Consider the following 20,844-nt stretch of genomic DNA (forward strand, 5'->3'; position numbering starts at 1 on the left):
AATGAGCTACACCTCTGTCTTATGCAGCTCACGTTAGCGGTCTAAGCATATACCGAATAAAGAACTAGGATATAGCTGATCCCAATAGCATTGTAATGTTACTAATTCGACATTGTGATTACATGTTGCACAGATTATCCTCGTCACAGGCATCAACCAGTTAATCGTGCTGTATTCGTATGACTGCGTTTGGATTATTTTTACCTTCTTGCCACTCAAATATAAAGCTTCAAAAGATTTGGATATGTAATATTTTATTTACCCAAAGTTCTTGCTTTGGTATTACACTGCCTTTTGCACATCGGAGCACTTGAGACGATGAAATTAATGATTGGCTGAGTGTGAACGCATAGCTTCTGCTGAAAGCAACGACACAGGTTTATATTTGAACAGGTATTTTTTTTTTTTTTAGAGAAAAATTCGTCATCTCACATAGAGCTATGAAGGAATACCTGCGCGCAAAACGAATTCGACCGGAAGAAAGATCGCGCGGGACAATCGCTAGCTTTCAACTGAACGTTTATTGCGGCGATAGGAGGAAATATACGACATAGCCATTTGAAGCTTTCTTTAAAAAAAGAAAGCAGCGTCAGGCACACGCAGATTACAGTTCAAGTACATGCCGCCCATGGCGAGAATTCAATATTTTCCCCCAACAAACCTATTGGCCGAACACACACACTCTCTTTCTCCGTTTGAATATAGGAACAGAAGCTTACTCGACTTTCCTTGTTAGTTAATCACTGTGATTATAAAGAAATCATAGTCTTGAGTAGTTTCTATAATCACACGCTTTGCAGTGCGTTGACGGATGCTGATTTGAGCCACGGCGCACTTACTCTAATGAAAGCTGAAACGAATTTGCTCCAACATGCGCCCCGAAGGGGTGACTGATCACGAGTGGTCGGGTTCGATCCTGGCCATGGCGACCGTCTTCTCGATGGTGGCGAATGCAAGCTGCTTATCTGCTGTCGCGATCTCAGTGTTCGCTAAAGAACCACAGGTGATGGAGACTTATGGAGCCCTTCATAGCAGCGTCTCCCATAGCCGATGCTGTTTTGGGACATTAGACCGTATCAACCGACCAATCGTATACGAACTTTGAACTAGAGCTTAAAGTAAGGAATTCATTAGCGGCTGAAAACACGATACTTAAGGTTATGCGACATCTAACGGACATAGATAGGTTTGTTTTAGAAGGTTTGACTCCTCAAAGCGACTCAGGCTCTGGAGACGTCTTAGTTTAGACCCTCAGAAATGTTGACCGCCCAGGGTTCTTTAATGTGCACAGACATAACGCAGTACACGGGCGTTTTTTTTTTTTTTTTTTTTTGCCTCCGGCGAAGATCGGTCACCATCGCCGAAATTTGATCCCGCGTCCTTGAGATCAGCAGTCGAGCGCCCTAACCACTGGGCCACCGCGGCGGAGCCCTTATACGGATGCAAGAAATCATGAATATTTATTACTCTTCTTCTTATTTCTTTGTGTTGTCGTTTAAACGTGCGCTACAAAGCTTCAAAGTTCACGCTTCCTACAGGAACACAGTAGTTGATTGCAAAGCAGTGAGAGCAATAGTCAGTGACCGAACTCACTTCGTGGCATCCCATCTGAATGTGATCGAGTTGTAGGCGATAGTCGGGGCGTCAAGGTTTGATGGCGGCGGGCAGGCTTGAGCCTGTTGAAGAAGAAACAACAAAAAGACGCCCACAACGCAGATGTTAGAAGGATGTACAATCAAACTTATTACACTGCGTTTCGAAGATGTTGAAAACTTGCGGGTCTAACTGATTTTTATAATTTTCATTCCGTTTCTCCTTACTATGCGATGGCGTATACAGGTCGTTCGACAAAAAAACTGGTCGTCGTACAAAAAAAAAAAAAAAAAAAAAAAAAGGAATTTGGCATCGTACCGAACGTGTAGGACTAAAATACACACTTGATTTTCGTATTGAAAGAGTGGCGCAATTGTTATTAGTGCAGCGTTCAGGGCGGTTTCAAATCATCTCACAATTTCTGTTATTCAAGTTAGAGGCTAGTTTGCGGAAGGGATTCGTACCCACGACACAGGCGCCTCAAACTGTGTGTCGTTAATGATAAGTGTAGCTGCCCACCGAGAAGTGAGACTGATACCGCACCTTCTTTTCCCCAAAATCGAAAACAACTAGACGTTTAACACTTTGCCAAACTCTGTGCCTGTCTTTTGATACGTCGCAAGAAACCCGTGAGTGATCAACAGGGTTACGACACAAGGAAAATAAAAATTAGTTGTGGTTTAGCTTTGGTTAACTCTATTTGAATTGCGAAAGCAACAGCGGAAGCTTCTTTTGCCAGCTGAATTATTTCCTTATCACACTCTATCGGTGTAAGGTGCTACATTATTGAGGAGACTTGAGCTCATCCTTTAAGGGCATGACGCGAGAGCGTAAGCTTCCAGTCCACATATTAAGTCACGCTTCAACCAAGCCATATAGACGTGCCTGCGTGTCGTAGGGGTAACGAGAATGCAAACGGTTGTGACAGGCTGATTGTGATATCCCCCTCCCATATGAAAGGAGCGACCCGAGTTGGCAGCTCCTGCCCGTGGCATAGGGGTAACGTGAATTCAAATGTCATGGCATGGCTGATTTTTTTTTTTTTTTTTTTTTTTTTTTTTTGTGAGGGGACCGTAGCTACGCCTCCTCACGTTGTAGCGGCGGCCACCCGAGGTCTTGCTCTGGCTGTCGTAGTATTGCTTTCGCAATAAAACCCTCAGTAGACCACGAGACGGAGGGAGGAGACAACACAGGGCGGTCCCGTGCCTGCTGCGGTTTTTATTTTCCTTATTTATCACCAACTGGCCTAAAAATCTACCCTCCTAAGTGTTATGACTTTAGAGCCATATGACCTTGCTCGGAATCTCAAATACTCAGCAATGTTCAGGTAAACCGTGACGTAGCACTTAGGACGAAAGTGTTTAAGACCGCATGTAATGCGAATTAGAAATCGGCGCATGTGTTTAACAATTAAACGTCGTAAATAATAATTGCGCTGAAAGAAAACTTTTCGGAATTTTAGTTTCAGGTCGTATTCGAACAAACTGCCCTTGGTTTTGGAGTCACCGACGCTACTGACGAGACCAGATAACTAACACTCGTGCGTCTTTGGAACAAGAGGATGTACTTGCATGTTTTGGGGTGTTCAACGGGAGGTGATATATTAGGATTGTGTGCTGATGAGTGCACGTATATTTGCAGAAGACCACAGGCCACTCTCACATTATGCCGTTAAGGCAGATCTTGAGTGGCCCCCTAAATATTTTGCGTGCACTGAAGACCAAAACTTGTCGGATTATTCAGCAAAAATTTTCCAAGTTTGCTTGCGCATTTCGAGGTGGCGGAGAATTTAACAACGCACTGGCAGGAAGTAAAAACGAGTTTAAAAAAAATTACAAGGTTTCAACGCTGCTGAACCAAATATTGAGCAAAAGCATTGGCTGCGGGTGACCGAGCGTTCTTCTTCAACTCTTTTTCTTCTTCTTCAGCCCACATATAAAGCCCCGCTTTAACGAAGCCGTATGAACGTGTCTTAGTGTCCTTAGGGTTAACGTGAATGCCAGGGTCCTAGCAGGCTGATTCTGACATAACCGTCCCATGTGAAACGAGAGACCCAAGTTTGCAACTCCTGCTCATCTCTAACTTTTGTGTCACGTGGGGTGGGACGTCACGCGCTGCCCCGTGGCTGCGACCGCGCTACGCCGACCGCTTGAGTTGGTAGCCCAGCTCTCACCCTAGTGCACGTGGGGTGTGACGTCACAGCGTCACGTGGGTAAGACGTGGCTAACGGCCGCGCTACGGTGAAGGCTCGAAATCTAAAGTAGTATTGATTCCGCAATAAAAAAAAAAATGTTTTCGTAGTACGTGCGGCCGTCCACGTTCTTTAGACCACATTTTGTTTCTTCCTGTCGGGCCTGTTGCTCATGTCACCCATCACCAAGACAAGGACTGAAGTAGTTTACTCATATATGCGGATTCGACCTCACATAATCATCAACACCACCAGCCTCATCAGCCTGACTACACTTATCATCATCTCCATGACTAAACCCACTGCAGGGCAAGGTCATCTCCCATATTCCTTTAATTAATCCGCTAATTTGCTAGCTGGATATACTTCACCCCTCCAAACTTCCTAATCTTATCCACCCACCCCATTTCCTGCTGGCCTCTGTTATATTTTTCTTCCCTTGGAACACACTTTATCAACAATCTGTTTAAGACAAATGTAATTTCGGCAAATGTTGCGCATTCTCTTTACCTCGCACATATCACAAAGAAGTTGTTTTAGAGCGCACCATATGTGATATCGAATTCCATGACCATCAACACCACGAGCACCATCAGCCTCACTACACTCAGCATCATCTTCCTAGCTACACCCACTGGAGGGCAGAGATGTATCCCATATCCCTGTAATTAATCTGGTCCTGTGTTAAATGCATCCACACGAACCCCGAAATGTTCCCCATTTCATCCGTCCACCTAACACTCTGTCGATCCCTGCTACGCTTTCATTCCCTTGTGTGTGTGTGGCTGAACGAAGAAGAAAGGATGGTGCACGAGCTTGTGACTGGCGATCTACACCACCAACTGCCGCCCCTGGGAACTGGCGACTATCGGTTATCTAGTCCTCGTACAGGACTACAGGACCCGCCCTGTTCACGATCTCGATTAGAATGTCAGGAACGCACGTTCGGACCCTGACCCGATCTGGTGTTTTCCTGTCTCTTAATTTTTCCGCGCGAATTGTTGCGTCGTGCTCAATAACGCTGCTTATTATGTGCAGCTGCGAGTCAGAAATATGTTCGAGCAACTTGTTTATTTAACCTACTTCCGACTTCACATTCTTTCTTTTCTTTCTTTCTTTCTTTCTTTTCTTTATTTTCACATAACATATACAAAACGTTTGCAAAAACTGCTGGGCCAATAGCCGAAGTTAGTATAGGCCCATTGTACACATTTGTTATAACAGCAACAGAAGACACCAACATAAGACTCGGTTATAAATGATCAGTGAACAAAGTAATAGCGAGCAACACTCAACAGCAGATATAAAAAGATCAACAAATATAATTCTCAATCATCGAGAAGTAGAAGCGCTTAACTGAAAACAGGAAATTGTTAGCCATTTTAATTTCGAGTGGTACACTATTCCATATTTTCGCCCCGCAGTATTGAATTAGGCGCTGACCATAGGCATTGCGGGTTACCGGGTAATTAAAGTTAATATTGCTAGCATTTCTAGTGCTCCTGATAGGCAACACAAAAATATTAATTGAAAGCGGGTAGTTATTTTGTATAATGTTATTTACTAACATTGCGATTCTCATTTCATATAACAATGGAAACTGCAAAACCTGTAACCTGTTGAACAAAGGAGCACTGGACTGATACCTATTAGAGTATGTTAATATTCTTAGTGCTCTTTTCTGCAAAGAGATAACTTGATGAATGTAAGATCTGTATGTGCTAGCCCATGACTCGCAGCAGTACGTCAAATGGCAGTGAAAAAGAGAAAAATAGATTATCTTCAGCACAGATATGTCTAGCAGCCCCCGTGTTCTATATAGAATGTAACAAGCTGAAGCAAGCTTGGAACACAGGCTATCAATATGTTCATGCCAATTAAGGTTCTTATCTAGGGTTACGCCGAGGTATTTAATGGTGTCAACTTGCTCGATTAAAACATTGTCGAGGTAAATATGTAATCGCGTATCTGTGATATGTTTGTGCCTTGACCTAAACAGGATGTACTTTGTTTTCACAGCATTTAATGTCATTTTATTTGCCTTAAACCATGCAGAGATGTTTCTTAAATCGCGTGTCTTAGCCTCTATTTCAGTTAGAGTTTTGCCTGTAAAAACTATTGCAGTGTCATCAGCGTACATCACCGTTTTTGAATTCTGCAAACAGAGAGGAAAGTCGTTGACATAAATAGAAAACAGCACAGGGCCTAAAACTTAGAGTGATGTGTAAACGTAAATTTAGAGTGATGTGTAAACGTAAAAATAAATAAATAAATAAATAAATAAATAAATAAATAAATAAATAAATAAATAAATAAATAAATAAATAAATGGTTTCACGTCGTGTGATTTTGCAGCATGTTCGTTTCATTAATTTATCGATATAAGCCTAAATGTTTCAATCGGGAGTATAAAGGGGAAGCGTTGATAGGTATCACTAAACAATTGAAGAAACCCAACTACAATACGGCGGACAAAAAGGAGCTAGGTAGTGATTATAATTTAATATTGTCACGTAGTGGTAGCAATGCCGAAGACAACAAGCGACGAGATTTGGGTTGCACTGTAATGAACTCTTCACTGGACTGACTTGAGTGCGCTAAATAATGAAGAAACTCAGCGGCGGCGATAGAGGCAGGCGTGCGCGTTGGTCGTCGAAGTTGCACTAGTCAGCACACAATTGAAAGTCGTCTGAGAAGCATCAATATATAAAGTAGCAAAGGTGACTACAACAACCTGGAACCATGTAGAAACAGACGCGACTGGCTGCAGTCATTCGAGGGCAATCTCGGCGGATCTCGCCTGTGGCTGTTGGTAGCTATATAAATAAACATTCGCGGCAATATGCTTAATTATGGAGAACTCCGCATAAACAACTCTTCCTTAAAAAAAAAAAGAAACACAACTTTAAGCTTAGCTTCCGTATCAGTGGGCTATATGTAGGTTATAGCTGACTATCAAAAAGCGAGGTGCGAATGATCTACCAAGGGCAGGAGGCTTGCATAAAGACGCGTTTAAGTTTAATTAGATGATTGCGGCTGAGGGTAACCGTTTTGGGATACGGGAAGGAATCTCAATAAGGTGAATGGCGATGACTAATTATATGGAAGAGGGCGAACCATGCTACTCTGAGCTCATGTCACGCGTCCTCTAGTTCTGCAAGTTGTATTTAATTCTGTAACGCTGCTTTACAGTTAGTACTTGTAATAGATGAACTAACGGCACAATTCTGCTGGTGTTCGATCGCATTGAAGCTGTGTGCTTGGTCCAAGTCCATGATTGCTAACGCTGTGAAATGAGCACAGTATGCAAGTTTTCTGGGGTGTGAAAAGGCTTGATGGAGATTCTCTTTTTCAAAGACCCATCGAGTGGTCAGCGTCTCAGTTTCCTAAGGAGATAGGGCAAGGCTCGGTTATAAAGGGGTTCGTGAGGCACGCAAGGCAAACAGCATCTTTCAGAATCGTGTAGGGTTCAGACAACAGAGACACCTTTTGTGCGGAAGGGAATAAAAGCTACATCCTCGCGCTGTATGCGGCTCTTCCAGTAATCTTTATTTTTTTCCTTCAGTATTATGGATATGAAAAAAATGATACGCCAGGATTTACAATATTTCAGTAGTCTTTAATCTAGATAAATATACCTGAAAGAAAAAGCGCGCAGTACCACTTCGTGCAGAGGGAAACCACAACAGGGAAAAGGGAAGGTGGGTAGGGGGTCTTCTAGCTACTTTCTAACACAGATCATAAAACGAGGAGCTGTGATGGCTGTAACTTAAAAACTATAGGGCCAACCAATTGCTTTTGCAAAAGTAAGAAAAGAAATTTGGCATCCACTTTTCTTATCTGGAACTGCATGCAGGCGCAGCATTCTTCATCATGAGTTTTAAACTGGAAGATCACTTACGGGCTAATCTGTGTGAGAACAGTATTCTCATTTTTCAAACACGACACGAAGCTCACAAAACTCGTAATGCTAAACAAGAAAAAAAGCTGACTATCTACTCACGTGTACGTGATCCAAAGTTGCCGCCATCAGCACAAGTGCCATCACCATGAGATCCCATCTGGCCACTTCGAAATGACTGCCCATTGCGCAACGCGGACACAACAAACTGCTCTCCTAAATCAGCCGCAAGAATTTCTCGTTCCGTGTTTCGCACCACTTCTCATTCGGCTGTCATGTTCCGACGTGAACTCAAAACCTGCCCATGGACCGACACCGTCCTGAAGCTTCCGAACATACTGGGTTTGCATATATACTCCAGGTGCGAGGAGGAAGAGGAGGACGAAAAACTCTGTCACTCCCCTTCTATCGCGTCTGCGTGGAGATAAAGTTTCACTCCCTCTCTCTTCAACAGAATGCAACGGCAGCAGCAAAAGCAGCCCGTGGATGTGACGCCGGTTTGTTGGGCCAATCCACCCTTGCACCGGCCGCCGGCAACGCACGTGTCGTAATCGCTTGAAGGGAAGTGAAAGACAGGAGGTAGGGAAGGGAGTCAAGCCCTCGCCTTTACTGGTCTCCGCACCCGAGCGCGTGCTGTTGATACGCGCAGACAGCGCTTGTCAAACCTAGGAGAACTGCTGTTGACAGCGCATTGTTTTTGGCTGGATAGTTTTGGGAAACCCTGACCTGCAAAGCAATTATCGGCCAATAAGCGGAGCATTCTGGTAGACATTGAGCCGACGCGTCATACGTGGGCGGGAGATGGCTTATCTATTCGAAGTTGTTTTAGTCAAGAATGCCGTTAATAGGGAAATATTTTCAGTACGAAAGCGCATACGAGACAACTCTCGTCCACCGGTGCACTCACTAAGCCTTTTCGTGCACATTTAGAGCAGCCCTGGAGCACCTTCTGAGATCCGTTGAAAAAATTAGGACTGATTTGATTTTGACGCCCAGAACATTTCAGCTACATAGTAAATCTCCAGGAGTATCTCAGAACACCCAGTGTCACATATCGGGCACTTTCTTTTACCTCGTATTTTAAATCTCTTTCATTGTGTAACATGTCCAGAATTCTGGCACATAGTTTAGTATTGAGGCAACTTTGGAATGGTATAAAATACTGTTATTCAGACCTTGATGGAGTGGCCTAAGCTTACGATGCGTGGCAGATATTTCCATTTAAAGTTTTTCCTTTTCTTCCTAAGAGTAGGTAAAAATGGCATGAAAACAATGGACTTCGTTTCTGAAATGTATTGTGTGGCAGCTGTGGAATTTGTAATATACATTTTTGTTATGAAAATATTGATATAAGTGGTTCAAGCTTCCTATACGTATCAAAGTTTCGCTTCCGAAGTGTGCCCCGTGCTCATATGAGCAATTAGGACTTTTCACATGGAAGGCGAATGGGGTGCGTTTGCATATTATTTTGAGGGAGTTGCTGAATATTGCAAGAAACTCTCTGATGAGTACATTGATAAATGTAGTCAAAGCTTCGGGTTGCTACCAAAGGTTTACTTTTGAGCTCTGTCCTGATATGAACAACACAAGAGTCAAATGCGCGTAGAATATCAATGAGGCGTGTTCTTGAATATCCTTAGCGAAATTCTACAAGCCTCTTGAAGAAATCTGTGTGCATATATTGACTGTGGTCGTAGTGTTTTACGACATGTGAAATCACGTTCAAAAACTCTTCTTTGGCAACTGTCCAACATTTAAGGGTGCGGACTTTTAAATGAAAACTTTTCAAGGCGGCTATTCGTCAAATATCTGCAGGCGCCACATCGACGTCATGCCACAAGGCGAGTGACGAATAAAAATATAAACAGAGGAGCGCACCGAGGTTTGGTCTCAACACCACCGGCAGGGCATCCAGCCACTCTCGTCACTTTGGGGAGTAGCTGCTTCCCCTGGCAAATAAAACGCGCGAAACAAAAATCGCCTTGATTACGCTAACAGGGGCGTTTCACTGGTTGTGGGTCGGTGGAGAGGCAGTATACTACGTCTTTGATTTTAGTCTGCTGAGAATAAGGAAAAAAACGAAAAGCGTGATGAAGGCCTAGAGTGAATTTCGATTCTGATAACTGGGCTGCAACAATACACATTTCTCAAATCCTTGTCTGAAGAAGATACACGAGCAGTGCTTTAAGCGTGAGAGACTTTTATCTCCCGTTGTCGATGACCGTTAGGTACGCACACGTCGAGCCAAACCGGAGAACCGCCATTCGGGCACCGAACAAGAATTACCATGACGACGTTTTCACCCTCGTATATAGGACGAGCAAACAGGCGCTAGGGGCTGTTTAGGCTGGCCCTAGGGAATTACAAAAACTATTTTTTTCCCCAGTTTCTTCTCAATGTTTGTTGAGATATTACTCGAACTGAGCACTCAAATTACGCAAAATTTTTGATTTGTCATTTCTAATTATACTGCTCAAAGGACAGATACATGGCACCCCACTCTTCATTATCATCCGTTGGCCTTTGAGAGAGGGCGCCGCTCCAAGGAAAGACGAGCGTTGCGCGGAACAACGGTCACTCGGGGCAAGTGCGTGTCTCTGTAGTGTTGCGGGGACAGTTTGATGGAGGACGACTTCAGATCGGTCATCGCAGTTGAGCTAATGACGCTCGTCCACACGCGGGAAAATGAACGGCAGCAAGTGGAGAAAAAAATATGCCTAAGGTTTGGCCGTGCTAAGCCTAGTTAGGCGAATTGAAATTGTGGTTTTGCTTGTTTTTTTTTTTCTGAATAAGCTTAGATTTACACATGGGCAAACATGGTTTGCAGCAATTAAATTGCCGAGAGTACGGAGTCAAGGACGCCATCAACTACAAGAAGGAACACGTAATGCTGCATGTGCCGTGAAAGGTCTAAAGTCAAGTAGTGGAATACACCATAGTTGGCACCATGCATGGTTCAGCAACACAGCCACACTGTGGCCTCTGGCTCATTGAAGGCTAAGCACACGCCCAGGTTGACCTTGGCTGATACATGGAATGCTTCAAAACAGCAACATGAGGTAATCTCACAACCTAACTGTCGGAAGACAATTATTTCTTGCGTACTTAGCTGAACAGGCGAATTACAAATGTCGGCTGTTTCGTAGTCATCAAATAAGAAAATTTCAAGATAACCGCAATTTTTTAACATGTGGGATCGAACCATGGCCGCGGCGACCACTTTTCAATGGGGGCGGAAAGCAAGGCGCCCGTGTGCCGCGTGATGTCAATTTCCGGAGTCCTCCACTACGACGTCTTTTGTAGCCTGAGTCGCTTTGGGACGTTGAACCCCATAAACCAAACCATAGCAGCAATGTCTTTATTTGTTACAGCCCGTCCAATGATGCAAGTGTGCTCTTATACGAAGCACATGCATTTATGTGTGTATACCCACAGCTAGTAGTAAAATGATGGGGTACCAATAAGCTCCATCTTTAAGGGTAACGTGACAGTGGAGGCTACCAGCCCACAGATAAAACCCCGCCTTAACCAAGCCGTGTGAACGTGCCTTAGTGGCCTACAGGAGTAACACGAATGCGAGTGTTTTGGCAGGCCGATTCTGATACGCCCCTTCCATATGTGAAAGGAATGGCCCGAGTTGGAGAATCTGCCAAAATGTCAGGCAACACTACATCTAGGTAGCGCTCGGCCATTTCAGCTGCCAGCTACCGCCTGCCAGCGCCATGCTCGCGACTTTTTGCTCAAAACGCCAACGCCGGTTGATGGCCGCCGACACCGGATTTTCGGTGAACGGAGCCTTTAACGCTATTGCCTTAAAAGTGAATGAGATGGAGGTATGGGCGCTAAAGAGAAACTTATACCCAGTTATGCAGGCCAACAGGAAAACCACGTATGTATGATCGATATGCTAACACTAGTTTCAGGCTAATGGTTACGGGCGAGAACGATAAATGTTTTCCCATACTTCGGCGCCGACTGTATGCGCACCTTAACGCCCCTTATGGAAGGATTCGTTGGAGCCTAGATACGTGCTCCAGTTGTCAACATAGCCAACGCGTGCAGAAACGCACAACTGTGCGCTTTGTTAGAGGCGCAGATTCTGTTCTCAGGTGTATTCCTCTTATCACCTGCTCCTAATCTTCACCTTATGTCCTATCTTGTTCGCAACGCTGCGGAACAGGTATTCAGCATTGGCACGCTCTTAAAGCTCGCTATAGAAACTGCGTGAAGGACGACAGATAGTTGGGGGAAATCCGAGGTGTGTCATGACGTAGAACAGACCTTCCGATAAAACGTTATCGGTGTATTGATTATCATGTGTGTACGTGGTTAAACGTGCTATGGGCGGCACACGCATATATAGAATGCTCTAGGCATGAAAGGAACGAGATGATAAGGTGCATGTGCAGGAATGCGATACGCCGTGTTTAAAGTTCTCCATTTGCACATGCGGACGACTTCTGTAGTGGAACATGGCTTAGTTTGTATCACTTATGGTTGTCTAATAGAAATTCACATACCACATCCCGCATGCTATTTGATGCAGCATCAATAGAAGTCTCTTCTAAAACCAATTAAAAAAAAAAAACATATTTCTCGGGACCAGCTGAGGTGACGTCATCAGATCAGAAATGCCATCTATTCAGCGTTTGCGCTCCATTCCTCAGGAGGTATTTTGTTTGCGAGCTTCCGCCAGAGTTCGGATGCGTCCAGCTCGGTAACGGCGGCCGCGAAGAAGCGTAGCAAAGCATCATTTGCTTCCTCGTCACCACATCGGCACCGCGGCGAGCATCTGCACCCTGGCGTAATGAGTGGTGGTCAGTTTGCGTTGTATGGTCAGCCCATATGACATGGCGTATTAGCGAGACGCTGCGTACTAAGGCTTCTCCTCTGAGATGTGATTTGACTCAGTGGGCCAAGGATCCAAAGTCAGACATATTACTCCTAGGTGGCGCGGGTATACAGTAGTGGAGTTTGGTTAAAGCAGGATATTATAAGTATTCCGGGTGGTCTTTCACATTATGCTATTGAGTATCTGAGGTAGCAGCCCCAATTGAAGGGATAAGGGAATGAGCTACATGCAAATTGCATCTACCTTAAAAAGAGGGGATCCATAATGGGAGTCGCAGACGGGACGCATTCAAGAGATGGTGTCATATCCTTAAACGTGGAGCTTACATGTCCCCAGAGTATTGACGCGATATCTTAATCAAAGGCCCTCTTCTGTAAAAAGTGCGCCGTAGGCGTTGTCCTTGTTGGCGTTGTGATCGAAACATCTTTGCGTAGAGTGATAGCCGGCATGTGCCATGGCCGAACACTGGTTCTTTCATGGAGAAATAGAGAGATCTATTTTAATGATAGCGGCAGATATCTGCCTGTTGGTGAGCCTGACATACTACTCCTGACGAGGGTTAAAATTGACTGAAGAAAACGAAAACGAAAGACAACAAAAAGGATGAAGCAGAAATCGCTCGCATGCACTGACACAAACATGACACACAGACGAGTTTCAAATAGTGTCTATCAACCGCGTGTCTTTAAGAAAAGTTAATAAGGCTTCTGTGGCTAGTGCAGCCCAAGACCCATCGCTGCAGGGACTGAGGACGTGTTCAAGACGCAGGCTTCTGTCCTGTACTAAGGCTAAATTACAACGTAATGATCTGCTGCTGTGGGCGATAAACCATTGGTAGGAGTATATCAAGTGTTTAAAGTCTTTACACACGTCAAATGAAGAGCACAGAGGGCTGCCCTATATACTTGTGCAGGAAGTAATTTGTGTACTACTCTTACGGTTACGGAGAATCGCGGTGACATCCGGTCAAATGTGTGCCATTTGAAATTCACAAGTTATGTGACGCAATGATACCGCTTGGTTTCACAAAGTTGTGAGGAGGTAGTAAATCAGGATGATGATTTGACGTGGGAAAGGAATCAACATTTTAAAGCTCTTTACGGCTCGGTTGAAGTGAGGCTTTCTATGTGGCGTGGCAACTTATGACCGGTAGTTGTATAACGTGACAGCATTGGACAATGCTAATAAGAAAATGTGAAAACTACGCAAGGGGAGCTACAGACGGAAGCCATCATATCTGGTGTCTTACCCGTGAAGGCAGAGCTTTAGAGTCACCTCTTTCCGGCCGACCTCTTTGCCTTTCTATTTAATAAATTAATCTGTCTACTTAAGTGCCATCTAAATCTTTATTTTTTTTTGCTTGTATTGAATGCGCTTTGCCTTTGACTGATATAAAAACATGTAAGATGAATTTTAATACCCCTCGAATGATTTTTTTGCGCTTCCTCTATTTTAGTATGCGCAACGATATTTACTTATCTGTGAACGAAACCCCGACGGTGTGCTGGATATGTTTATGGCTTGTGCAGCGTTGACCAGTCGTAGTAATAATTCGTTCCTTGTTTTTGTCGTAAAACCTAAAAAAAAAGGAAAGCATTTCAGAGCACTGAGTATGTGAAAAAATATTAAATTCTTCCAATCTACGCGAATAACTCACGCTCTTTACATAGACTATAGAGGTTCATCTTATTGTCCAGCATCTTCTCTTAAGAGATTCGCAGAGATTCATAATCTAATGCGGTGGAACCGGAAATTAGCGTAGGCGGTCTAGTACACGTCTTCGTGAAATTTTTCGCGGTAAAAATAACTTTCTGAGCAATAAATTGGCAGTGGCTTAGCTTAGCTAAGCCTGGTAATTGCGAAAGCAATAGCTATGGCTACGCCTATGTTCAGCTGGTGGTGTAGCTGGTTACGGGGCTTGTGGTTATGCTTATGGTTATGCAGTGATTCACTCTAGCCACGGCATATGGTTCAACTATTCTTTATTGCAGGGTGCTACCTGGTTATTCTATGTATAACTAGTAGCGAGGCAAGGAGTGCCGTGGCGTTAAAGATATACTTGGCTGTGGGTGAGGTTAAGGCAGAGTGTACAACTGGCGCTTCGGCACCGGCTGCAACGGCATTCTTTACGCCAGCAGAAATGAAAGCATCCTTGGAGACTGCGTTAGTTCCACCTGCCGCTAGGCCACCTGCTATAGTATACAACGTTGCACCCCCGGCGGTAGCTGCGGCTGCAGCCCCATAATTATTCTTAGCTTTAGGAGCATGTGACACAGCTGCAGCTCCGCGGTTGCTAGCTACCGCCTCGCGAGCCGACGGCGCGAGTTGGGGCCCCTGTTTTTGCGGCAGATGGGATGACGTCAATCCGGCTGTAGCGCTCCCTCACGGAGGGAGCGGGAGTCAGGCTGCGGCTGGTACCTACCGCCTCGCGAGCCGAAGGCGCGAGTTGGGGCCCCTATTTTTGCGGCAAATGGGATGACATCACTCCGGCTGTAGCGCTCCCTCACAGAGGGAGCGGGAGTTAGGCCGCAGTTGGTAGCTACCACCTCGCGAGTTGGGGCCCCTGTTTTTGAGCAGCTATGCTTGGCGGCGCGCCAAAGGTCACGCTAAAGGTCAATGGTAGCATCGACTCGCTACGCGAAGGGCTGAAAAGTGAAAGTAGTATTGCTTTCGCAGTAATATACATTTTGGTCTTATTTCCACACACACACACACACACACACACACACACACACACACACACACACACACACACACACACACACACACACACACACACACACACACACACACACACACACACACACACACACACACACACACACACACACACACACACACACACACACACACACACACACACACACACACACACACACACACACACACACACACACGCACGCACACGCACACGCACACGCACACGCACACACACACACACACACACACGCACCCACGCACACACGCACGCACGCACGCACAAAAAAACATTTAACTATGAACTTTTGGGTACCGAAGGAAGCTGCTTACTTTAGAAGCCTGTGTCGCAAGACGCAGTTTTTTGTCAAACAGTAGGTATTTAATAAAGCTAGCTCACTCACTCACTCACTCACTCACTCACTCACTCACTCACTCACTCACTCACTCACTCACTCACTCACTCACTCACTCACTCATTCACTTTAATTCCAAGTTTCCGTCGCTCGCGGTACGAGTATGCACGCACTACGATTTTCATGTGACTACACCAGCTAGTTCAGGAGGCCCACTGAGTAGTGTTTTTTGCGACCCCATGGCTGTTTTATCCTTTGGACACGCCTTCACCTTTCAGTTGTGATTGTGTCTGAAAGGTGACTGGAACCATCCGCACGTAAGGTAGTGAGCAATTAAACGGGGAACGGCACACAGGTTGTCAGGCGACATTAGGAAGAGCTTAAGTGAAGGCTAGAAGTAAAGGCTGCTGCTTCGCAGGAGACGCGGAGTAGTCCCAACGAGGAGAATGTCGGGGACACGAAGAGCAAGAAGATACAAGAAACCCAGTATAATTTTGTACTGTGTTCAGCGGATATTTATGCCGTTTTTTCGCTTAATTATTCTTGGTATTGCCGCAATTGTAACTCTAAAAAAATTAGCAGCCGTCAGAACATCAAATGGAGGTGCTGACGAGGTGTGCTCTATTATAACTGTTAAACAGACTGTCATAACAGAAAAACATTCGCAACTTGGGAATCTGTCTTTGCACCAGCAGCAAAAGCCAAGTGCGGTATGCGTTTTTTGATGATTACTGATTATGTACTGTCTAGCGAAAAAACCGTATGGGTCACAATAACGTATTACAGATTTCTCATAATAAACTCATACTGAACTCATACAAATCTCACACAATCTCATATATTTCTCATACGTTCAATGATATTGGTATGAGATTATATGAGAATTAGACGACTTTAGTATGAGCTTAGTATGAGAAATCTTATTAGGTTATTGTGACTGAAGGTGTTTTCGCTAGGGCAGGAAAGATAATGATGGTTAGACTGTTGATGTTGGTGAAAGATGTATGCAACAATGGAACAGTGACATATCTCGTAGTGGCAATAAAAGACATTGCATCGCAATTTCAATGTGGAGGTCAGAGTAACAATATGAAACAATGGAACGGTTAATTGTGTCGCAGTGGCAATACAATATATAGCATCGCGACTGCAATGTGGGCGTCACTGACAAAAAGATGAGCATGACGTGACTTACCTCGGGGTATTTCTGTGCATTCCTCGCACCGATAAAGACCGGTCCGATATTTTGTGGTTAGCAACAGCTAACATAACGCTGTATCTGATCGAAATGTATCACATTATCTTTTTAACTTAACGTGGCGCTCAATACTAATTCAAATTCTTGTGTCGTTAAACAGCTAGTTCTAGGTTTGCGAAAAACTTGATCACTTATCTGCCTCCTATTAACCTTATTTCTTCAAAATCCTAGCAAAAAACCCCTATGAGTCACAATAATCTCATATAGGTTTCTCATAATAAACTAATACGCAACTCGTATAAGCCTCATATAATCTCATACAGATATCATACAACGTATGAGAATTATATGGATTGTATGAGATTTGTATGAGTTTACTATGAGAAATCTATATGAGGTTATTGTGACTCATACGATTTTTTTCGCTAGGGAAGACTTATTGTTGTCTCCGGCATCTACAAAAGCAGAAATGGTTCGAAGAGATAGCGTTAAATAGCATCATTTTCCCGAAAATTCGGCGCTCGAGCTAAGAGCGAAAAATCATGAGGCGCCAGGTGGCAGTTGGCAGCTGGCATAGCGAGCACTGATTGGACAGTGGGTTCTAGCTGTGACGTCACAAGACAACATGATAGGACCAAATTCTGTCTACTCCGGACAGCTCCTTTTAGAATAAGTGTGAAATGGAAATAGAAGCCTCAATAAGAACTCTTACGAACTACGCAGACCCTTTCGTGCAGTTTGGTGAAAGCGGCTCTTATATATCCGTTAGCTGGTACTTCGCATCATAGAATATTTTACGGCTGTAGGCTAATGAGTACGTGATATATACCATATGAACCAATTAATGGATTGGAGACTGAGAGTGGCAAAATGCTTCTACAACAAGAACGAACGTCCACAAAGAGAGGTGGCAAACGGGAGCCATTACAGATATCCCGTCATATATCTTTAAAGGACCTAAGTGACTCCCGACGCTTGTTGCAGCCACTCTGATTACGGATTGCTCTCCGATAAAAAGAACTTATACTATGCTATGCACATGTCCCGCAATCGTTTGAAATAAAGGTTGCAAAATCGTCATAAGATTTTCGTTAACCTTCGCAATATTTGGCTCAAACTCCAGCAGCAATAAGGTATAATGCCAACGGGATATACCAAGGTCCACGGTATCTTTGCGTAACACTCATATGCGCATTGTTCAGGCTAGACATATCGGGTGTTTGGACAACGTACGCCCATTGCAGCGTGGTTTCTGAGAAATGATCTAAGGTCGAATATGATGATTGCCTTCTCAGAAGATATGCCGTGTGCATCCGATTCATTCCATCGCTGTAAATGATTAGAAAGTGCGTGTGCACGCTTTGTCCGCTATTTGCGTGGCGCCGCTCTCCCATCATACCGGTTTATATCAAGACATTTAGATCTTATCGTGGCATTGAATTATATGATTTCAGTTTAAAATCGACACTGGTGTGCTCCAGTTCTTGAGCCCGAAAATTAAAAATGAAACGTTGTGGTTTGAGAAAACTATTTCCTCGGCTTTTGTATCCATCACCCTGTTTTCTGAATGCGAAATGACAAACTTCCTTTGAAGAAACGCAACAAAGCTGGCACTTATAGTTCGTCAATAACCCAGCAGGGGACCTCATACATGTGCTTATCTCCTCGTTCCTTGTCTGTCTATGCCGTACGCTGGAGCGCCTAGATGGACACCCACTAACTGAAATTAAGATCCTAGATCCCTGGCCACGGCGATAGTCTGCGGTGAAGGCCTCCCAGGCACTGCTCCGCTTTATGAAAAGCATAGGACTGATCGAAAGGCTATGATTTTTTATCTTACGTTATATGACTGTGACGTGATGTTATGTGACTGTACTGTCATCACCCATCCCTCTCTCACCCACAACTTTTATACTCACTTACCCCTCTCCCCCAGTGCAGGGTAGCAAACCAGTTCCTTTACCGGTTAACCTCCCTGCCTTTCCTCCTCATCTTCCTCCTCCTCCTTGTTCCTTGTTGTTGGCGTTCCTTGCTCAGATTTACGTTTTATTATATACACAGTTTGAGATTCCTATTTACAGATTTATATTTATAAAAGCGAAAAAGAAAATAAATTGTACGCAAGTTGCAGGTCGCACAAATTCTCATAGCAGCTTGACTATGCGATTGGAATGGCAAGAGCACTGGTGCGGTACGTGATATTTACTTTTTAATGAGGTTCGTTTTACAGTCTATTGATTTTTTTGGTAAATATAAGATTTGTTACTTGCTGTGGAGTAATATGGAGGTTAATAAAACGGCGAGGTTAAAATTCTGCCACATTTAAACTAAATCGAGCTTTACGCGACATCCCTTCCAGTTTTTAGGTAACTGTGCAATAGAAAGCTATTGTCACGTAGGGGTGACAAGGTCGACGATACAGATGAAGGGTCGATGATTGCACTGCAGAAACTCTTTATTGGGCTGACTTGCGCCCGCAAAAGAACTAAGCAACTCGGCAGCGGCGATAGCAACAAACGTGCGCGTCGGTCGTCGGACAAAGAATGCTCGTCACACTCGGCAACGCTCAATTTAAAGGCTGCACAGAACAATCTAGATAACGTCGCAAACAGCTACCAGCACGGGCTGGAACATTGTGGAAAGACACCCGAGTGGCCGGAACCTTCGAGACAGATCTCGGTGCATCTTGCGCTACAACAAAACTGATAAAGGTGTCACTCGCGACATCGAGCATTAACAAACAAAGATTACGGAACTGATACGCGGTCCAGAATCAGAGGGATAAGCCTGTATGCCGGCGGCTGTTAAAAAAACAACAGATACTGTTTTGAAGGTTTCGCGGCAATATATACTACCATCAACATATTGCTGGGTTTGGTCAAGCCTGCCAATGCACAGCAAATCTTGGTTTTACCGCTTGTCCTGCGGTCGCACAAAGTTGTTAAGACGGCCAGGTAGAAAACAAATGGGCTGCATTTTTTATACAAAGATGAGTAAACCAGACGTGTACCGAGGGATGACCTACGTTGCTATTTATTGTTGTCGTGCGGTTTTACGATTCACGCGAATATTTTATTGAGAACTGTTTTCTTCACGCATGGTTAAATTGCGCGACAGAGCACACACACGCACACACACACGACGTACGCGGCACGGGACCAGCGGGTGTTGTGTATAGGTGTGTTCTTTTTCGACCAACTTAACCATGTCGGAAGAATTGCACCATCTGCTCCGAAAACATGCGCTCTGTTCAAGCTAACAAACAGATTCCGATTTAAAAGATATATTACCTGCATACAGTTTCTAGGCAATACACAGACTTAGCAGCAATCACCGATAGTGTTGCTAAATTTCCGCATGCGCCTTAATTTGTATTAGAATTCTCTGAAATATAACCGTAATTGATATTAGTATAAAATTGTTGAAATATCATAGCGCGAGTATTTGCACGGGGATTACGCAGACTTTGCTGTATATTTCGAACATATTTCCAGTTTTCAGAGATTATGCGATTATGACATATGCAAATACGATGGCCTCTACTGATAATCTATTGACGGGAGTTACCAAAGGACATGTCTACATAGCCCGTGATAAAAAGACAAAGAGGTAGAAAACTGTTTTATCTCATTCTCGTGATATGAAGAGCAGCGAATTTAGAAGTTTCGCTAAGTTTTATGACATTCATTGCATATAAATTTTTTTTTACACGGTTTGTTGTTTAATAATAGGTTATGTTGTTGAGGCGAAACGGGGACGCAAAAAGTGGACGAAAAATTTTGGGCCACGAGGCTTATAGCGCGGGTCAGGTGTCTACGGAGAAAGTGTGACAGATACTGCGCCTTTCCTTTTTTGTAAACCGATTACCAATACGAAAATATTAGTAAGCGCTGAAATATATTTTAATTACTTTGCCTAATCACACTGCCATTGTAATTAGGGTTGTGGTATTTTTCAAGCCAGCGTTCATGCTGGCGTTTTCACCACGCTCATATTATATATAGTGTGCAAATTAGTGACGATGGCAATTATTAGTATTAATAAATAATAATGATA

At 44.1% G+C, this 20,844-nt stretch overlaps 1 protein-coding gene across 2 annotated transcripts in view; it reads right to left on the reverse strand.

The window, feature by feature from the left end:
* LOC146172870 (fibronectin-like) overlaps positions 1-8,384 on the reverse strand; it is a 46,741-nt gene extending 38,357 nt beyond the window's left edge. Inside the window, exons 1-2 of one of the 2 annotated variants that reach the window (XM_084583275.1) lie at positions 7,788-8,384; positions 1,594-1,676 (exon numbers count right to left, since the gene is read on the reverse strand). In XM_084583275.1, the coding sequence (XP_084439401.1) occupies positions 1,594-1,676; positions 7,788-7,871 (167 nt within the window). In that variant the 5' untranslated portion in view covers positions 7,872-8,384. The remainder of the gene's footprint in view (positions 1-1,593; positions 1,677-7,787) is intronic. The other variant, XM_084583276.1, reaches the window with a different exon arrangement.
* Between the last annotated feature and the right edge of the window lie 12,460 nt (positions 8,385-20,844).

Source organism: Amblyomma maculatum, chromosome 11 (genome assembly GCF_055883805.1).
Source record: "Amblyomma maculatum isolate TAMU_Amacu chromosome 11, ASM5588380v1, whole genome shotgun sequence".
Lineage (NCBI taxonomy): Eukaryota > Metazoa > Arthropoda > Arachnida > Ixodida > Ixodidae > Amblyomma > Amblyomma maculatum.